At 40.0% G+C, this 22666-nt stretch overlaps 1 protein-coding gene across 8 annotated transcripts in view; it reads right to left on the minus strand.

The window, feature by feature from the left end:
• The window catches only part of LOC106583049 (paired box protein Pax-7), a 60980-nt gene extending 45426 nt beyond the window's left edge, over window positions 1-15554 (minus strand). For 2 of the 8 annotated variants that reach the window (XM_014166817.3, XM_014166816.3), the window contains exons 1-4: window positions 15041-15554; window positions 13425-13660; window positions 12590-12719; window positions 12201-12329 (exon numbers count right to left, since the gene is read on the minus strand). In XM_014166817.3, coding sequence (XP_014022292.1) covers window positions 12201-12329; window positions 12590-12719; window positions 13425-13660; window positions 15041-15125 — 580 coding nt within the window. In that variant the 5' untranslated portion in view covers window positions 15126-15554. Of the gene's footprint in view, window positions 1-12200; window positions 12330-12577; window positions 12720-13424; window positions 13700-15040 lie in introns of all 8 variants that reach the window. The other 6 variants (XM_014166813.3, XM_014166811.3, XM_014166815.3 and 3 more) reach the window with 3 other exon arrangements.
• Window positions 15555-22666: the final 7112 nt, after the last annotated feature.

Below are 22666 nucleotides of genomic sequence, written 5' to 3' on the forward strand. Positions count from 1 at the left end.
AAAAACAGAGAGCGAAAATAATAATGACCGTTTACAGATTCACGGGCCATTCATATAACAAAATGTATGTGGTCTACTTGTATGTCACTATGCATCAGCATTGAGCAACTATTATGTGGTTTAAGAGCAAGAACAATTCAAGTACATTATACATTTTTTTAAATCAAAAACATTATTTGAAATAATTTCATAAAACGACATGGTTCAATTTTGATCAAATAATGAAACGTGTCTGTCCCTTTAAGGAAAGGTCCCTTAGTCCTGACCCTGACCTCTTCTGCTGGATAGGGCAGGGGTACTAGGCCCCACCAGGGGCTACTCCCCACTAGTTTGTGATCTCTCAATATCCTGAACGACTAGGACCAGTTTATTGCTAGCCAACACTAATGATGGGTATTTCATGACAACAAAACCCATTGTTTCAGGAGGTCATTGGGTGGGTTGATGTGTGCTTGTTTATTGCTGCAAATGGTAAGGGCTTAGCCAAGGTTGTGTTATTGGCAGCTTCCAAAGAGATATTCTTCAGGGGCTGTTTGTGTTGGTTTATCATTACCGCAGGAACAATGAGCGGCACCCAACAAACACCACAACTACTTGCTCCTCCTCATGAGAGTTGCGGAGTAGGGAAACGGAAAGGGGGATACCTAGTCAGTTGTACCCCTGAATCAGTACATGCTACACACACCAAAAAGATCAAACATAAGCCCCCCTATTTTCTTTTTCAAGAGCCCTGGAAGAGGGTGTCAAGGGGATATATCAAACCAAACAATTAAATGAGATTGTTGTCTCCTCCAAAAACAAATACTACAGGTTTCCTACTACTGAAACCTTTCCAACTAATCTCCACCACTGAGGAGAACCCTTGTCTCTTCTGGTGGCTTGGCCTAGAATCAGCAGTGAGTGAGAAATAAATGGGCTTTAAAAAACATTGCTTTTCTTGTCAAGACAGATACCCACTCAAGAGCAGCAACAGTCCAAATGTCTACTCATTCCCTTTCCAATCCCTCTAGTGTGTTTAAAGTGACACCTCTGTCTCTGTCTAATGAGAGAGAAGGGCTGTGGTCCCCAAGGGCCAGTGGTCCTGTCATCACTGAATGTTGCTTTCCTCTGGACAGCCCAGTGATTGTCCACTATCAACGTTAATACCCTCCAACCAGAATTCATTACAGCTCTAAATCTATGAATGAACTAGCCACGAGCTGGAGCAAACCAACCATTAACAAATCACTGGCCACAAAAAGAAATGGGTCTCCAAGGACTCCAGACTAAATTGGATTGCCAATACGAACCAAACCACAGACGTTTGAGAAGTACAGAAAAACAACAGAAGAAGAGAGAAATACTCCAGAGCCCATCATGACTCCACTTGGTAAACTAACACAGTATTGATCGTCTCGTTTTTTGTTTGTTTAGAAAAGGCTCATCCCTGCTAATAGCTGTCTGAGAGTGTAATCTCTCCCTTGTCCTCCCCCTCTCCTCTCCTCCCCTCCCCACTCCCTTTATGTGTTTCTTTTCACTGGGCCTCACATAGTTTGGGTTCAATGTGGCGCTGGGGCTAGGGTAAGGGGCACTGGACTGGGGTGCGATTGTGTTGCTAATGTTGACACCTGCCAGATCAGGCCGGGACTGTTTGGGGCTCTGCGCTCTACGAGCTGGATGCTCCAGGGGTCACAAATCACAGGACTCCCTCTGATTAGGGGAGGCAGAGATCCAGCGACTGACTGGGCTAAGGTGAAGGGCTGGACAGAGAAAGACAGTGAAAGAGAGGTCATGATGTCAAGGATTGTTCACATGGTGTTTGTTCTATAATGTATATTTGAACTTTTTGAACTTGCTAAACAAAGATGTGTAAAAAAAAAAAAAATCAACCTAGAGGTAGTAAGAGAGAGAGAGAGGGGGATAGAGAGTGACACACCTTTATCAAATAAAAGGAAGGGGACTAATGTGTTTTGATGTATACAACAACATTATTGTGATATTTCTCAAAATCCCGCAGTAAATCAATGCATCAGGTTATTCAAAGAAAAATAAAAAGCCACTCAGTAATCTGTTATCTCCTTGTTAAGAACATTAACAGTAATCTCAGTAATCTGTTATCTCCTTGTTAAGAACATTAACAGTGTTCCAGACAGAATATGAACTAAAGATTGCTTTCCACCAGAGCAAAAACTGAAAAGAATGATTTAAAAAGAATTCCATTATATTAAAACACAGCTAACCACAGCACATCAATTTGAAGAATATTCAACCGTCTGGCTATTATGTGTAGTATATCTAAGTATGCAGGGAGAAAATCACCCTGGCCATGACAGTCAGTGCCTGTCTAGATCCTTCTCTCCCTCCCTCTCTTCTGCAATGTATGTTAATGCAGGAAAGGCGAGATCTGAGCTGCAGCAGAAGAACCCTCTCCTTTTAAACTGCTGCTGTCCAGCCGGATCGTGTCAGTTTGAAGGCCCCATTCAAAAGTGTTCATGCATCTGCCTTTGAGACACAATAGCAGCTAGTTTATAAACTGTCTGCCTGGGTGCCTAAAGGATTTAGTTCTTATTGTTTTCAGCCCCTTAATAAACTTTTTGGAGGAGTTCATCAACTTGCCTGAATAGCCTATACAGCGAGTCTCAAGACAGAAAATAACAGAAGGTTCTTTTCTCCTCCCTCTTCTTTCTCTCCTCCTTTTCTAGTGGCCATTCGGCTGATAATGGAGAGACTAGGCTGTCAGACATCAGAAGGGGTTCAGTCCCAATACAAGAAAAAAGGTATTCAATTAGAAGATAAATGCTTTCAAAAAGGGAACGGAGACAATTGAATTTCCACTTCTTCTAAACCAGAGAGAGGATGATTCATTATGCAATGGAAAACACAAAACTATATTCAAAAGACAGACACAGACAAACTCAGATAATATATTTGTTTCATGGGGATGCCTGACCAGTCAGCAAATTATAGCCTACACTTGAGTTTTGAAATAACAATGTTGTTAACACTCTATCAAAAAACTATTGAAAAAGCCTATCAAGATGTTAATAAATATTTGGGGGGTTTAAGATGTCTAGGACATCCATTAGACAGGCAGCACAAATCATGGGGATGCAATAAAATGTAACATTGGCTGTAAGCCATTAATCCACTGTTACACCTTTTAAACTGTGTTAATTTTTGCAAACTTTAAAGACTTTAATAGATGTCTATTCTAATTAATTTCATACCTAATTAGAAAGCACCGCCACAGTCCATGCGCGGACTGCCCTGTTTAGCCCGCTTGATGGCCATAATTGACGCAGTAGCAGAAACTTTTGAAGAAAAAAAGCTCATCCATCGAGCAGTCCAATTCGAAGCGCTCTCATAATCATCCCTTTCCAGGCCTCCCCAAAAAGACTTGAAAGCCGCATTGGCTGGCCCTGACCAATCGCCTACTGTTTCCCACCGATGCACTTTTCCCACCGATGCACTTGAGCATTTAAACGCCCTAATTAGATCTGACAAGTTAAACGAGTTAGTATTAGAAAAGGAAAAGCTGGTCAAGTTATAATTTCCGAGTCAAACTCTTGATCCCTAGCTTACCCCTGTCATCCTCAGTAGGCTCAGTCTCCACATAATGGAGTGTTTCGTTGAATGCCACAGAAGGAAACATCCATCAATCTTATTGCTAATTAATAATAGATACCTTTATTAATAAGAAGAAGAAGAAGAAGAAGAAAATAAGAATCATATAATTTTAAAAGCATTATAGGCATAATGTAAACTTATGCATAGCCATGCTCAACATTAGCAGCAACAAACTAATAACCAAATCTAAAAGACCAAATAATATTATATGTGCCGAATTATATTATTTTGGGTGAAAAGGATATGGTAGGCCGACAATATAAACGCCCCAGGTGCATTGCAATGTAAGAATCGCTGGATTATGTTGATGAGAATCTCGTTATTTCGTTTTTGTTCAATAATAGGTGAATAGTAATAACAGTATCCTACATTGTGTCATTACTATCAGAATTGTATTATCATTATTCGTTGAGTCTATCTTTTCGACTGAAAACAGTGCTTTCTTGCAGTGGTGCCGTCATGCAGCATTATTTGAGACATGTTTTGGAAGAGTTGTCTGAAAGCATTAAGATAGCCTACCTTGGGTAAGCCTACATGGGGACCTCTCTATGGGATACCAAGATGAATTACAGGGGGAACTGCAACGAGCTGGAATTGTAGGCAGTAGCGTTTTATGGGTAGAATCACTGGGAAGCCAGAAAAAAAGCCATATTACAACCTATGTGTTGTAATAATTGCGTTGTTTGCTCCATAACCTGTTAGTTCATATGCCTTGTGACCATGTAATATAGACCTAAGGCCGAGACAATAAGAAGACACAGTGGCAGAATAAACCACACCTTTGTTTCATCACAAAACTGCAGCAACCTCTGTCTGGTGAATTCCACAAAGCATATTGCATGTAGAAAACAGTTACATGACCTACAGCATGGTCAAGCAAGTTAATGATTCCGACATTTTCCGACCACTAAACAACTATTGATTTAGAAACACGGAGAGTTACCGCAAGTCACAAAGAAAACAGGAGCTGCCTCCACTATTCCAGCACCATTTCAACTTCAACATCATCAAATCACCTCTGCTTAGTCTAAAAGATACCAACAACGATTCTGTCCATTCAACATATACTAAATGTGATGTGGCTGTCGGTGGTTCTGATATCTGTGTGTGTGCGTGTGGGTGTGCGTGCGCATTCGTGCAAGTAGAAAAACATGTTGACTCACCCTACTTGTAGAGAAGGGCCAATGACCTCCTCTTCTCTTTCATGTTAACAAAGTGGTCTATCACTCTGTCATGCAGTACATACTTGTTTTGTTGTTCTAGGCTACCTGGCTAAAATGATTGCTCGCTAGCCTAACTTCCTTTCATGGGCAACGTTAGCTAGTTAACATTAGCCTTCTACTAGCTACATATTTAATTTCCATCTTCTCAGGCCAGGGGAACAATGTATGAATTAATGGTTGGATCAGAATCACCATTATAATCATTGGCCAGAACAGAGAACTAAATAAAACCACAAGTCCAAATCCCCATCCCCATCTATGGCTAATATAGGAAAGGGCCAATGTTAGCTAGCTCTAGTCACCGGAGGATAACTACACAACGAGATGCAACAATTCAAGTTGTTTCTGACCAACGCTCTCAATGCGATTTGATAGGAGTGACGCCAAATCCAAACTGGCTTCCCTTGACACTTTTTTTAGTGCGCCAGGACCAGCTCACTCAGTTTAGTTCAAAGCTGATTGGCTATTATTTTATTTTTTATTAAGGGAGTCCAAATGTTTGCTGGCTTCCCTTGCATTTAATGCTACTGGCGGCAACAATGTCATACTCTTTTGGACCAGACAACATCAGATAGATGGCCTACACATACAGAGACAGAAGGGTGCTGTTTCGCTCGCTCAGATGCTCTCTCCGGTGAGATACATTCAACCTCTTGCAAATTGCAGGGCACAGAGGTGTCTATACCAGCCATGCTCAAGTTAAACAAAAAAAAATGAAACTGAAATATGTCATGCAATAGCTTTAAACTAGCGACTCGTTTGGGAAAATGTGGCATTCTATACTGACCAAAAATATAAAGTCAACACCCACTGGGGGGGAAGAGTCGTGCCCTCTTCATGACTGTGTTGGTGTATGTGGACCATGATAGTTCCTTAATGGTGGACACTGAGGAACTTGAAGCTTTCAACCCACTCCACTACAGCCCTGTCGATGTGAATGGGGGAGTCCTTGGCCCTCTGTTTCCTGTAGTCCACAATCAGCTTTTTGTCTTGCTGACATTGAGAGAGAGCTTGTTGTTCTGGCACCACACTTCTAGGTTTCTGACCTCCTCCCTGTAGGTGTCTCATCGTCATTGGTGATCAAACCTACCACCGTCGTTGATGCTGGAGCAGTGCGCGGCCACGCGATTGTGGGTGAACAGGGAGTATAGGAGGGGACTAAGCATGCAACCCTGAGGGCCCCGTGTTGAGGGACATCGTGGCGGATGTGTTGTTGCCTACTCTCACCACCTGGGGGCGGCCCATCAGGAAGTCCAGAATCCAGTTGCAGAAGGAAGTGTTTAATCCCAGGGTCCTTATTGGAGGGCACTATGGTGTTTAATGCTGAGCTGTAGTCAATGAACAGGATTCTCACAAAGGTGTTCCTTTTGTCCAGGACTTTCAGTCCAGGCCTGTGTACCTGCATCCAGCCAATGATGCCTTATATACATAATTGCATGCAGCCCACCTGTTGCAAGTAACTGAATAAATACAGGAAAGGCAATACGCACCAGAATAACATTTTGATAAAAACAACCATTTCTATTTTAATTATGACATAATTACGTTGGAACAAGGGTATTGACAAAGCATTCCACCAAATATAACTTGACTCAAGTGTCTGGAGCACCCATCACCATTATGCACGGAACATCATATATCTCTGGATACCTGCTTTTCAAGCATGATATATTCCTGAAGTACGTGTGTGGACGCACATAAGAGGCACACATAACCAAAGTGTCAAGCCAGACCATATAATTATATCATTATTGAAAAACTATACTATGATATTCTCATTAAAAGAAATGTGCGATAGGGTCAACACAAGTTCTAGTGAAAATAGGTTAAATGACAGGAACATCCTGCACACTATTGCTATAACCGGGGCCTTGAGGGCAATTCTTCATCATATGATTTTTGTCAGAAAATCTGTTCTGCAACCCCCATGCACACTAAATACCGTGGTGCTAACAAAACGGCTGCAAAAGTATCGACCACATGAAGGAAATGTGAAGTGAGTAGTCTAGTCTAGAATAAAAAGATCACCATCATCAACAACATCATCATCATCAACAACGAGGACGACGAAAACATGCACGGATTAAAATGTCCTAAAGTGATGATGTATCTTCATTTATTTTTAAAAAAAACTTATGAATCACACAGTATAGGACAATATTTGTATATTTTTCAAGCATGAAATGTTAACCTTGGAATGCTATATCGCATCCAATAGCAATGTACAGTAAATGAGCTGGGGAATGAAATCCTTTTAAGTTATTAAGCAGGAAAGGATTCTGAACTCGTCTTTATAAATGAGGTAGAAATTCCCATGTCTTATTCTACACTTCCCAATGTCCCTTAAATAGCTGTAGAGGGAAGATTGTCCATTTTGGAGAATCCCACAAGAGTTCGAAAAACCATTCTCCTAAGTAGTGTGCACATGATAGGACTTGTCCCACGTGGCAAACATTGCTTTAATTAAAACGAGCAGACCAGCCAAAAGACGTGCAGGCTTTTAAACACTGTCTTTCGGTTTGTAATAGGATGAACCACCATTGTGTTTGTGCCGCAACAATAATGTTTCTGATAAGCATAAGGATCGAGTTGTCCTCATCTACTTTCTATATATTTCCTTGGCTTGCTCTCTATTTTTATTTATTATTTTTAAAAAATTTAACAAGACTGCGGAGAACGAAAATCCTGCACATGACAAATTCGGGGTCCCCCTCAAACTCTCAGGTCACCCAAAACAGTGGGTATAATTGCGCGTTAACGCTCCTCCGGAGGAGAGAACGAATCGAGACCTAATCGTTCAAATGTTTTCTGTATCCGTTTAACGTGTCATTACCATCGGTTGACGTGTTATTTAGAAATCAGCCCCGTGACATAGGCTATAAATCACCGTGTGTTCAGATAGCAACTCGAGGTGTGAAAATATTGTTCCTTTATCACAGTGGCGGGTAACGATTAAAGGGGTCCATACTGTTAATTGTATAAAAGCTTGTAAACCATGACCCCTGCTAAATATTGTTCACTGTCGAAGAAATCGGCTTCGGTGCAAACGATTTAGCATAAATTACCAATGATTGTGTTAGTTTTGGAGAGCGTGGAGTCTTCAGCCTATGTCAATGACTGATTTATGCGTTTTGAGTCTCAAAATTCAGTGTCCTGTCAAACTCAAGACAAAGCTTTCCTAACAAACCTATTTGAAATCTAATTATGACCGGCTTGGGTAATTTGATTGGTTCCAGGATTACACCATGGTCATTATCGTGATTTTGACTGTCCGTTTCCATAAAATAACCCTGCATGCTTACAGTAGTCTCTAATTTACATTATTTGACAGAACTTTGTAGCCTATTGTCTTTGGTGGGCTATAATTGATTTAAAATGTTTACAAACGTTTTTAAATAGTTCAATGTGATTTCTTAATTACAATTAAAATATTGTTTTGAACCAGAACATATTATTATAATTAATATATAATAATATCATTATTGGGCTATTCGTATTATTCATATTATTATATTCTATTATTATTGTCAATAATATCGTAATCGATTATATAATTAGCTGTTGCGAGGGTTTTCAGCTTTTGCCCTCTGTGTGTAAGAAATCTACCAATGTACATTCCAGTGAAATGTGGCGAAAGCGGGCTGCGGGGAGGTTAATCCGAGTTTAATGCAGTGAAGCACAGCGCAGGGTCTGGGCTATGATGGGTGTGTTATCTCTGCCCAACATTTGGGTCTCCCTCAATTTCAACCCAACCAAATAGCTGCAAGAAAGTGCAGATGGAGTTACTCTCAATGCCTGAGGATTTTTTTTATTAATAGCTAAATAACTTCCCCATACTTTCATTAAATCTCTCTCACACACTATTCCAGATGGATTTGTTTGAAGTTGTCTCTTACTTCATTCCCCTGTCCTTCTCATTCAGCACGGCTTTAGACCCCGAAATATAGCTACATTATATTTCCGGAGATGTGTGTGCGTGCGCGTGTGTGTTTGTGCATGTGCGTGCATGCGTCGAACACACTCATTTCAAAGCTTTCTTTATTTTTGGTCTTTATACATTTTAAATTGTTTTGCCCGTTTCTGTCGTTTCATACAGTCTGCAACTTCTCAGTTCTCAGAGATGACGTGATTCTTTACTAACCCTTTGCATAAAACATCCTTGTTCTTAATCGACACCCATGATCATTTAATTGAATATGCACACAGAGAAAGCGAGCCTGAAGCCTCGGATTGCCTGACACCACAGTGGCTCTCCATTGCTCTCTCTCGTGATCCCTTCCCAACGCCCAGAAAGCCCGGCTGACCTCTGTTTGATTAGATTGAGAACCACAGGTAATCCGACGATTTGCTGAAGTGTCCCTTGCCTCCACCTCGCCAATTCATCCAGGGTACAGAGGACAGTTTGTTGGTTTTAATATTATAGATGGTCCCTTTAAAATGGGCGGATTCATTTTTGCCCTGGCAAACAATATACCTTCTCCAGGATTGAGAACATGCACGTGTGGCGTTTTGTCTAACCCCTTTACCCCGTTGGTCGCCTAATTCAACTTGTCAGGGTCATCGCAGCACCTCACTATCACTATCACGTTATTGAGGATGGCAGGTGGAAAGCGTATATATATGAATATTCTTATCAAAATGACATAGGCTAAGGCTGCGTTCCTTTTATAAACACGTGTGTAGGGATACCAAGACTGTGGAAGTACAGCTTTCTATAAACTCTTGTATATAATCTTATATATCATCTCCATACATCATGGTGATCTATCTCCATTAAACTACGCCAAGTGGCAGCGGTGAAAGGCACTACATCTCAGTGCTAGAGGCGTCACTACAGACCCTGGTTCGATTCCAGGCTGTATCACAACCAGCCGTGAAAGGGAGTCCCATAGGGCGGTGCACAATTTTCCCACCGTCGTCCGGGTTAGGGTTTGGCCGGGGTAGGCCGTCATCTTAAATAAGAATTTGTTCATAACTGACTTGCCTAGTTAAATAAAGGTTAAATATAAATAAAATAGCCTATTGCAACTTGCTTGAAATTATACATTGAAAATAGCCTACTTGTTTTATCATTTCGGATTACACAGAAGATAAATCTGTGATGCAACACTCAAATATAGCCTATGAAAAAAATAAATAAACACATTTAATACATCTAGAGAGCTCTGAAGCAAACCACAAATCTCGTAAATGTGTCACCAGGGCGAGCCACTGTGAGCTCCGCTCAGAGATGAAAGTGAAAAGAAATAAAAGGCTCAATTTAATCTGCTTTAAAACCCTTCAACATAACGTTTGTGCTTCCAACTCAGAGAGTGAGGGGCTGATTGGGGATAAATACATTTCTTACCATGCCTGCAAGCTATTACACCCCACTCCAACACAGACACCTATTCAACAGACACGTTTCCATTACTTACGCTAATAAGTCTCAACGTTATTAAATGCCATCCGGATGGTAAACTGTATAAGGACAAATACGAATCTTCTTAAGAATTAAAAAGCAAATTTGGTACGTTCTGAGTTCACGACCTCAGATCTACGTGAGGTTTCCAACATTCTGATGTGACACTGTTGCAAGTAAATTAATATTTCATAATGCAGGGCATGGGCCGACCAAATCTTCGATGTAAACATGGTCATGACGGACATCTGTTTCCTATTCGTGTGTTGAGCATCGAATAAGAACAATCATCATCAGAAAAAATAGCAAAGCAATTAGGAAAAATTGCAGTTAAACATTCGGCAACAACTTCACCTTGGAATGGAACAAGATAAAATCCCTTTGAAATCAGAAACCGAAATGTTACTGTCTCTACCAATGGCTAATTTTGCCTGAAGTGTTTATAGCCAAAGGCTATTTGTTTACAAACTGAAACGCCAACATTACACCATGCAGCTAAGAAACACAATGATCCGACCTCTAAATGGATAAATGGACACAAACCATTTAAAAAAAGAAAGAACCGTTTTGCACCATGAAATGCGTTGGCTATTCTCCTCCAACAGATTATTCCGTAATATTACAAAACTATCTACCAGCGGGGTATACTGAATAATTCATTTCCCTTTATATGTACCCTTGCCCTTTGTCCAAACTATTTTCTTTCTCTGGTTGCGGGTTTTTGAATGAGAATGGAACGGACAATTCCCCTTTTTGCTGCCCTGCTTTCTAAGATTTGCCTTTGTAGACCTACCTCGGAATCTTCCCTTTAGAAAAGCGTCATTGGACAGAGGTTTTGCGAGTGAAGTTCATCTTCAAGTTCGAATAAGTTTGGCTGTGTATTTTATGGGGAAAAGCTTTTTGTGAACTCGTATATAAACCCTATTCAATGATGTTTGATCTTCTTAAATGGCGACCTTTGTCTCTTTCAGGACAGGTTTGTATAAGCACTATGATTTTCTCTCTCCCTCTATATTCAATGACATAGTGCACTGACAAGTGGCACAATAACACGAACTAACTAACTGAATTACATTTTTCATATAGACTTAGGCTATACAAAAATATGAGTTATCTTAAAATACTAGCTAAATAAATAATGTCGTGTATTCCGATTAGGTATAATGTTAAAAATTGTAATATTCACAATAAGCGTTGTTATTTTTAAATATGAATCATTTGTTTCAAAAACGTTTGTTACCAACTAGTTAATGTGTGCAAGCATTAACATAATTGCCATGAGTATTACGGGGATATGGCTGCAGAGAAGGTGCCCTCCTCGTCTCAGTTTAACTGACAAGTGATGTAGTGTCTCTAAACCGACATTGATTGTCAAACCGGTCAACTGTCAGCTGTCGTTTAGGAAGATCGTTAAAGGAGCGGGAGAGGAATTTGTAAAACAAATACATTTTCTGGAGCTAAATAGGCTACCTTCCGTCAGGGCTCACATAAATAATTGAGTAATTGAGTAAAGACTGACTGGGATTTCAAAGCAGGAATGAATGAGCCAATCTGCGAGAGGATTTTCCGATTTACCATAAAAGTATAAGAATTTCCCAAGAGATATAGACCATAGAAAAATACATTTAAATCAATTGTTGACCTAATTGAAAATTCTAAGATGATTAAAAAAACAACTGTAGCTTCACCTCTAAATAATAATAAATAAAATAAGTATTAATTATATAGGCCTACTAAAATGTAATAATAACAACAATAGCGCTAATAATAAAACTAATGGTTGATGATGATGACGATGTTGATGATGTTGCTATTGGAATAAGCATGAGCCTAACACAGCATTATCGTGGAAGTGTGTGTATAGGATAAAAGTACGCCTAACATTTTATTGTTTAATAAGACAAATAAGAATGACACAATTTATTCACAATTTATAGCAAAGTAAACCATGTTTTTCTTTGCTGGCCTACCTTTATCACCGAGAATGCCATCGATGCTATGCTTTGTTTTCTTTTCCCCGTCTTCATCCTTCTTATCACTGTCGTCGTCGTCGTCTTTCTTGCCGAATCGAGCCCTCAGAACTCGGCTGATGGAGCTCACTGAGAGAAAACCAAATAGGCCTTGGATTACAACAACAAAAAGTCCGACGGTATTTTGTGTATAAATGAATGGTATATTTCCTCATATGTATATGCTCATCAGCTCATGTCAAGACAAGGTGAAAAATAATAAAGTTACAAAAATAGAAGTACAATACATAAAAACGGGCACATAACATACCAGACTGTAGAGGGGTTCATGTCTCATCCCCTTACAGTAATCACCATAAGAAGGAAAAGTTGCTTACCAGAAGCCTCACCTGAAGGAACAGTGCTTCTGTCGCACACCCCGTCCTTCAGCAGCTTGTCCCGGATCTCCCAACTGAACATCCCGGGGTTTTCTCGCTTGTACTCCTCAATCCGCTTCTCTACATCCGGAGTTGATACCTGCTGTGGGTTTTATAATGTGCAACGACCAGACACAGAGAGAGGAAAGTCGAAACAACTTTTAATTCACATGAAGAACATGATATTGTAATGTATATGGATACAAATACACATAGCCTCCCTGATGGGGAGTTTGAAATGTTGATGCATGCCTTCTTACAACATTTCAAGGCCTATAGCCCAGTCATTTCGTTAAATTAAGGTCAAAAGTAGATTTATTTTGTGCATTTTAGCTAACCCTAACCCATTTCCTAACCTTAACTCCAATTATCCTAACCTTCTGCGTCAATTATCCTAACCTGCTGCGTACATTTTCTAACCTGCTACGAAAAGCCAAATCTGACGTTTAATTCGACAAAGACTGGATACCTTCTAGCCATGAACGTATAGCCTAGGCTACTCCACTTCCTGATTGAAGGCCTAGTTTCGAGATGTATGGTTCATGTCTTCATAGGCTACCTCACAAATCAATCACACACAAAACTGCATGTATTTCACTCCATGCAATAGTAATAACTATTAATAACTCGTAATGTTTGTATGTGGAAATGGTTGCATCTTGCAGGCATGCAGGTGTGTAAAATGCACGTGACATGATAACTGACGAAGAAGAAGAAGAATTGATCGTCTTACACGGATTGCAGGTCAAGGTGTCGGCTAGCTGAAGTCGATTGTGAAATAATGTAGAAACTATAGTCCTCCACTCACCCTAGGCTTGCTGCCTCCTATTGCCCCGGGACGAATCGAACCGGTCTCCTGGTACCGACAGAGGATTTTGGAGACACAACCATGGGAAACTCGTAGCTGTCGCGAGATTACGCAGGGTCGGATGCCATGGTGGGCCATCTCTACTATCTTGTGTCTGATATGATTTGGCAGCGGCCTCCCGTTGATGAACACTCCACCGAGCTGGTTCACCCGACCTTGGCCCAGGGGGGTTGATACTGTTCCACAATAAACATATTCAGGTCCTGTATATTGTCCTGATGATATTGTAATTGTTAAAGTTTAATGCGCAAGAGATCAAGTTAGACAACAATGCAATGACAAAGAGGGCAATGTGAAATTAGGTTAAGGATAAACAATTAAATATGTTGATGTGAAACTGGTTTGGTACTATATAGGCCAACTTTAAATTAATTGATTTGTTGAGAGTTATTTCACATAGACAATAATTCAATACAAAATGAGTAGGCCTAGGCCTGTAGTTCTTGACTATCAATTTTCGGCCCAAATTCCATTATCATGCGCCTATAATAATCATCGTAATAATATGAATTTTCATTATCGTCATCACAACCGTGATAATAATACAGTAATACTAATTGTATGGATGAACGTCTAACTCTGACATTAGACTGTGAGAGCTGGTAGCAGCAAAGGTTTATTATACTAAACTATAAGATAGACACATTCCAAACATATCCCACAGCCCATCCATTCTTAGTAGAGAACCCTGCCACACTCATTCCCAGTCAGCCTGGCCGGCAGGACGCATCATTAGTGCCATAGAGCACTTGAGGATCTAATTTCGTATTCAAGAGGCACTGAAGAGTGTGGCACTTTCCACCTTGATTATTCCTAGTCATGCTGTACAAATATTGATGTGATCCTTTGAGCTATCTCTTTGCTGTGCATTTTGTTTCCATTTGCAGCAACAGGATACTTCAACAAATCCAGGAGCTTTTGGTTTTGTGCATTTTCGTTAAAAGCTCTTGAGCACGAACAGGCTGTGATTGGGACCGATTCCCATTAATAGGCCTACCTGCAAATACAAATTGGTATTTTTCCGCGCATTTGCTTACAACTTTTTTTTATTTCCTCGCATAGTTTATAATTTGACTCATGAAGTTATCTTAGCAACCATGTCACCATTGGTTTAGTACGTTTTTAATTGCATAAAAATATCACTAAACAATAAGTAGGATAGATCTATTACGCATTCAAAATTCTATGAAGTAACATTTTGATCATCCATATTGTCAGTGACATAGGTAAACATAACAAACACTAGAAAGAATCAATTTAAAGTAGGCCTATACTTCTACAATCAACATCTAGGCCTGTCAAGCAATGTTAGTCTGTCTATTCTGTAACACAACAATTTCATTTTCCCTGTATGGTAGCCTAGACCTCAATTAATAGACAAATAGAAAACACAATTGTCTAATATTTAACAAAGATGAGCTACAACAAATCAAAAACACAATTGTCTAATATTTCTTAATCTTCACGAAGATGAGCTATAACCTCCCTCTAAGATGACGAGTTAGTTTTTGTTGCAACTCTCGATAAATATTTTCCAAGTTAAAAAGATGCCGTACCTTCCAGAGGGAATCCGGTGCGGGGGTAGTTCTGGCCTGGCGCAGGGCGCATCATTCGAGGCACTGTTCCTGGTAAAGTAGCCATTCTAGCTACTGAAGCAACACCGACTGGGCACTGGTACCAAATTCTTACTCGTGCAAAGTCCAGACAAGAAAATGTAGGTCTAAGCCGACAGGATGTGACGAAATGTCTCCTCTCAAAATGATAAAAAGCAGACAATAAAATCGTAGTCCCAGTCAGAGAAACTCCTAAATACTAAAACCCCTCCAACAGAAAAAGTGATGTTCGTCACCTGGTTGGTGAGTTGGTGGGGTAAAAGAAGACCCCTTTAGTAAAGGGTTTTGTGCAGTGTTAAGGGAGGGGATGCACCTTGAACTGAAATGTGTAAATGGGCTAAGTTTATTTAATTCTTTACCTTGATATACGTTGTCAGCTAGTTTTAATAACGTCTGCTTGCTGGTTGAAAGTAGTATAAGTGGCCAACTTTGGCGCGCGTTGTAGGAGGAGACACTGGAGCGCGCCGATAGGCTCGATGGCTATTATTTTATTCATGACCGGGAGAGTGGGTATAGCCGCAGACTTGTCGACCAATCAGACAACGGCATGGGAAGCAACGCACTCATGCAGTTTTGAGTTCATTGCATCACTCCTTCCACATTACAAAACCGAGAAACAAAACCAAACAGATGTGATGGTAATCATTATACCTGAATAAAACACGTCTCCTTTGCTCTGTCCATACACGTGAATCATTCTAAACAAGATGTATTAATGTATATCTATATTTGTGTAAGTACAATATTCACAAATCCACATTGTATGTATGTATGTATGTATGTATGTATGTATGTATGTATGTATGTATGTATGTATGTATGTATGTATGTATGTATGTATGTATGTATGTATGTATGTATGTATGTATGTATGTATGTATGTATGTATGTATGTATGTATGTATGTGTGTGAATGCTTACGTGCGTGTATAAGACAGACGTTAGTAGCCTAAATTCCTTGTTAAAACTTGGAGATAATTATTTGCTATGGTCAATCTGGCTTAAACTTTTTATGATATCAGATAGTAATTTGAGGTTCAACACTATAGGAAAAAGACTACACGAAAAGTGCAAGAAAGGTTAAAGAAGTTAACTGAATATTAGGACTACTCCAAGAGCAACTCTCTTCCCCCGCTCATCGTCACCCGCATTTCCATGGGGATAGATTCGACCTTTACGTTGAGGGACTGACTGACTGACTGACCATTGAGGTGATTCAGCAAGCTATTGCCTTACCTCCCTTATCATACCTCATTTGTACACACTGTATAATATAGACTTTTTCTATTGTATTATTGACTGTATGTTTGTTTATTCCATGTGTAACTCTGTGTTGTTTGTGTCACACTGCTTTGCTTTATCTTGGCCAGGTCGCAGTTGTAAATGAGAACTTGTTCTCAACTAGCCTACCTGGCTAAATAAAGGTGAAAAAAAAAAAAAATGAAAAAGATATCTGGCATAACTTTTCAACATAAATTGTAGAAAGAGGCCCAACAAGCGCCTAACTGTGAGTTGCAGCTCATGCAATGACCAATAATCAACATTAGTAAAGCCCTTATCTGGTTTATATCTGTTTTTACGACTTTTCAATTGCAGAATGAAGTCATTGTAATAAGACTATAATGATCAAAGCAGAATTTAAACATTTAGGCCTATCTGACGGAAAATGTTCAGCTAACTAAAACAATACAAATATAAATATAATATAAATATAATATTTTAAAAAAAAGTTAGCTTGGATGTATTAGAGGTGATTGTTTTTGAAAGTATAGCTCACAGGAATGTATTAGAAAAAATCACGCGGAATACTTTTTTTAAGACATATTTTTACAGGTTGTTCACAGACTGGATTGAGCAGAGTAAGCTAATTCAGCAAATGTCTAGGGAATAAGAGGGGGTTTCCTTAACGATCTCAGCAGCGTTATTGATTTGATAACAATATAATAGACTAGTTAGCCTGTCACCCGCGTTCTCTTCTGCAGAAAACACCTGTAGGATAGGCCTGTATGAGTTTGCGGTAGCATATTTCATACAGACAAGGTTCCTATTGCTATTTCATCCGTGGAATTCAATACCACAATATAGGTGAAGACATTCTATTTTGGATATTAACATTTGAACTTCAATTAGGCCGAAAATTGCGTGTTGAGAACATCAAATCATTTCCAGTTAAACGTGCAAGCTTCTGATTATTACAGTAATTACACCAATCTATGGTGGTAGTAGGCCGATAGCCTAACAGGTAGGCGTAGAGAACGTTTACAAGAGGGACCTTTCAAATAGCAATAGATTAAGCCAATTCAAATTGAAGTAATAGGTTAAAACTATTAGCCCACATTCTTAAGTAGCCTAAGAAAGAAGACTAAGTTGAAAGTCGCGTGTCAACTCTGTGGGCCTACCGTGCATATACAATTGCTGTGGAAAACACTACTGGTGGAAGGCAATTTCACAAATAATTTTTGCAACAATTAGGGAGTGTGGAGGGGTGAAATGGCGATTTCACATGCAGATGCGCCGATGGGGAGGACCTGGTACCCTGCCGAATAGCTATGACCCTAACCCTGCCGCTTTGGTTTGCTTCACATGGAATAGAAGGCACAAAGACCCCGCCTCACCCTCCTTGGAAGACACCGAGCATTGGATTAAGTCAAGCATCAATCACGTGAAAACCAAACAAAAGCGTTTTCTAGAGAAACATTCTTTAGATGGAAACATCAGCTGTCTTTCTACTGCGAGGAGGTGTGTTGTATTTAAAACAATGTTACACATAATATAGTATTAAGCCTAACAATGTCAATATCAACCTATCAGGCAATATCTTTATAAAGGTGTGTTTAGTCTGGTCCACTTGCTTTTAGGTTTCCAATAAGGGGTATGTAAAAATAAAGGAAATAGCCATGCATTATTTACTCAATGCATTAATTTGCAATCCACAGCCATAATTAACTTTTGTGATCAAATTACAAATTCAGCGCCCCATTACCCTTTACTATTAAATTAAGTTGATATAACTCTAGATTTTATAGGTTTATTTTGTACATTTTAATTTAAGGACAAACCGATTGCAAGAAACGCATCCCAGCCCCTGTTCACTAACTGAGATTCTGAACTCTTGGCAAACCATGACACCAAAATACATTTTTTTTAGGTGAGTCAACATTAAGCATGGTGGGCTATATCATTTACACAATCATTGTGTTGCCATTTTGGCTGCATGATCAGCTTAATACTTTTAGGCGCGTTTCTCATGATGGCGCAATGATGTACGCGAATGTCCACTAGTGGGCAACGATCTTTACTTTACACGCCCTCTCTATGTCCCCTATACTCACGAGGTAAACCAGTGGCTGATGAAAGTACAGCAAACGACATGAAGGAGAATGTCAGGTGATATTGGGTATATTTGTCCAGAGAAAGCTGTCCCCCCCCCCCTCCTCCCCCAGTGACACACGTCTCTGCATCTGATTCCAATAAGGGACTGTCACTTGTTTATTTTATCAAATTCACAAGACAGAAAACACTTCCCCTTTTAACATATTGTCTCCAGTCTTATCTTGATCTGGGTTGTTCTTCAAACACTTTGCTACAAAGCCTCATTATTTGTGACATGGCAATTACCCAAGTTTCTTTTTAGCTTGTAGGTGAATACTGCTGTTTCTCTGCAAGGCATCCTATCTCCATCCTGCATCAACTCATAGTGCCTTGTACACTTTTTAGCTATTCATGTTGGAAGTACACAAAGAAAGCCTACCTTTGATAAGAGGCATTGCTTATTTAACAATCATAGTTTGAACAAAGTAAAGTATTGCGTTAATATAGTTTTAATGACATCTTGTATGTGGTGTTACCATCTTGAAGCATTACTTGAACATTTTCCTAGCATCATTTAAAGTTCCCTAACACAATACTATTTTCCCATTGCTATTCTCTTCTCTTTGATATTAAAGAGTATCTTCAGCAAAAAAATGGAATGCTTATCCTTTTGTTGATGTGTAAATGTGTACATTACAGAGGTGAAACAAATTGCACACTGTACAGAAGTACTCACTGGAAAGGAGAACAAGCTATTTACAACATACAACTAAATTGGATACAGACAACCAGTGCAAATATTTTCCACTAAGTAAAATAGCAAATCTTGGGTTCTTTATTAATGTCCAACACTTGAAAAACACAAATCATAGAGCTTCTTGTTATTTTACTTTACTATAAGATAAGACTCCTTCATAATACAAAGCACTTTTTTCCTCTGGAGTCTCTGCCTTCACACACAGCTTGTGAGTTCCACTTGGTGTGCATTGTCTTTCAATTTGAGCCATATTTGGATAAATTATTATCTTGATCAAAAACACATCAACATTTCTTCTAAAGTATTTCATGTCCATATAGAGGTGATAGAGTGGCATAATGGTCTCTATCTCTCCTCTGTGGCCTTGAATGTGTTCAGACAGGTGCAACTGCTGCAGAGCAGAGCAGACTACTGCCAGGACCATGCTACTTATGTGCCAGGTCCTCCCACTTAGAGTGTACCGTGGCTCTGCAGCTCAGACACTAACACCTTCTACTTTGCTCTGCTCTGCAAATCCAGCAGAATCGTGTTAACTTGCTGGGGCATGTTCACATCTGCTTGGAATTATCAAAATGTGTTATTGCTTCCTTATGGGAATAATTTTTATCAGGATGCAGAGAGAGATACTGTAGAAAACGGTCTTGTAAGAGGGAAGGAGAGCTGCTTTCTTTACTTAATTAGAGGGTGCTGCTCAGAGATCTCATTAATACAAACAGACATATGCTTAAGGGAGACACTGGACAGACAGACAGACACAGCTAGGGCTCTGGTAGGCTGATGTTGTGCCCACCAGATAGAGATGACCATGACAGAGTGAAGTAGAGAGGAGGGCAGGTGATCTCCCTCACAGCCAGATCAGCAGCATCAGTAAGTAACCCCTGAGAGGAAAGGAGAGGGGAGCGGGGGAGTGGAGGTGACATCAGGTTGGCAGCAGGTGTCCCCAGCTGGATGGGTGGGTGGGGGGTGAGGGGGGGTAGAGGGTGATCCATGGCAGCGTGGGTGACATCCTGTCACTGCTCATTATTGCATGAATCCTGTTGTATCCTAAAACCCCTAGCTCACTAGATTGGTATACAGTAGACATGTCATTGACAGTATGGAGGCTTGGGAGATGAAGAGCCTGTCCAACTAGTTTGTTTTTGGACATTTAAACTTTGGGTACATGAAAGTGTTGGCTGCTCATGTGTTTACGTGCAAGGTGCGGGATGCTAAAGCCCTGCCACTGAGATAGAGAGAGCAATAGCTGTCCTTCTCTCTAAACAACCCACAGAGGGACAAACAAACGGATTCTGGCATAACCGAAGGCCCTTATTGCCTTGTGGCACAGCTCACCTGTCTCCTCAGTTAACAGCCCAACACTACCCTAGTTTCCCTCTACAGTGAAATGTCACTGCACTTCAAATATAAATCTACTTCAAATACCCCTCCAGTTTGAGTCTGTCTGTTTTGTTTGTGTATGTAAGTGTTGTGGTGGTATCATGCCTGTTCCCCATAGATCTGTAAAGAAAGATATTATACTATAGCCTCTGTGTTTAATTGCATACATCCAAGTCTTTGATGATTTGCATCCCACCATCACACAAGATAATAGTGAACAGTAGATGGTGTAAAACAAGTCATGACTGTTCCTGCTGTGTTGAGTAGGAGAAACGTATGCAGAGCCACTCAGATAACAACCCTGTTGATTGTCTGTCAGGGCCCTCAGATGACGCAAACCTGACCAGAGGAGGACCATGTCGGTCAAAACGTTTTATTTGTTGTATCACTGAAAGCCTAATCGAAGATAATTTATGGGGGAATCAAACATTGAGCAGATATTACGTAGTAATGCAGTTTGTATGTGATTAAACACTCTCTATTTATGATTGCAAACACATCCCGGAATCTTGACCTAGACCGTGTGACCATATTGTATATACATTTTATTCCATTATCACCATTTAATTTTCTCTGAAGAGGCCATCAATTATTTATAATTGCTAAGTAAGAGTTAGTTTATAAAAGTTATATTACTACTAAAACGCAAAGTGAAGATCAGAGCGAGCATGATATTTCATTTCAAGAGCATGAATATTTCAAACAATATTTCTGTGACTAATTTAAGTGGAAGTATTTGATGAATGTGTCTTCGTTGATGTCTGATAAATTCTACAAAATCCCTATGAATATTAATACAAGAGATCCTGAATGTTTTTTGTATTAGCTAATTAATGTATAATCTAAAAATCAAATCAAACTCCACTTTCCCTTGCGACATTGTGTAACCTGCTGTAGTGGTGAAGTAGACAAATTGTCCACACTGTCAATACCTGAGAGGCATCAGAGCTCCAGTAAGAAACAACAGTAATAAACAAGCAACAAACTATAAACCAAAATGATGTGCTCTATGTACCACACTGTAAATTGTATGGTTTAACAAATAGACTTGAGGAGTTGTGCCCCATATTCACGTGGGTGCGTGTGCTTGTATGTGTGTGTGACCTGTGTGTACAACGTGATAGAACCCCATGCTGTGGCATCACGGTCTGATGTGCATGCCAAATCCTCTTGCCCTTTCACCCAACCAACCATCCTGGCTCTGCAGCATCACCCCGTGCAGCAGCCATCAGTGGATCCTAGGATGGTGAGCAGGTCATGACCCCTGACACCTAAGGAGAAGTCACAGTGAGTGGACTGTGTTCCCCAAACATCTTCCCTTTAACAAGCTGTGACTATCCTGACCATTTACTGCCTGCACCACTCCAGACTACAGGCACATCTCAGACTGAAGGAACAACACATCTCAGAGTAAAACTAAAGGGACCATTCAAAAACACGTGCATGTTCTTCATAGCCTTCACAAACCAATGAAGTTCCTATTCACCTCCAGGATAATTCCTGTTTCAGTTCGGCCAATGCTTTACAACATTGTCAGTCCTTTTCAAGCCATTGTAATAAAGCATGTTCATTTTCTTTTGTCTCAAGGTTGTGCTGTACGTACACCAGAAGACAACAGAAGACCATTTACGAATTGTCTAACAACGATATCTGTTTGTTTTAGAGACAGATCCATCCATTTAGCAACAAAACTCTTCAATTCTTCAACTCCTAGCAGCATGTGATAGACTAGTCGTGTTTTGCTCTTAATCAGTTAAAAGCATCTCTTTGAAAAAGCCGAAGGAAGAAAGCAAGTCCTTTGTTTAATGAAGATGAAAGTAACAGCCTCCATTTTGCATGCTGCCATAATTAGTCTCACTGAATCCATCTGAGAGATCAATCAGTGGAAAAAGACAGAATTTGATCCCCAACATGAGAGACAAAATGTCCCTCTGTCTGTCTCTGTTGGATCCATGGGTTCATAGAGGATGGATGGCACCACTATAGCTGGACAGAGACAGCAGGCAAGGGACTAAGTCAGACTCAAGACCTCACAGTGGACTGAGGAGATCAGACATTTCTTTATGTGGGTAGTTGATTAAACGTGTTCAAAACTGTACGCGTTCTCTAAGGCTGCGAAGCTT

Source organism: Salmo salar, chromosome 22, assembly GCF_965601325.2.
Source record: "Salmo salar chromosome 22, fSalSal1, whole genome shotgun sequence".
NCBI classification, from domain to species: domain Eukaryota; kingdom Metazoa; phylum Chordata; class Actinopteri; order Salmoniformes; family Salmonidae; genus Salmo; species Salmo salar.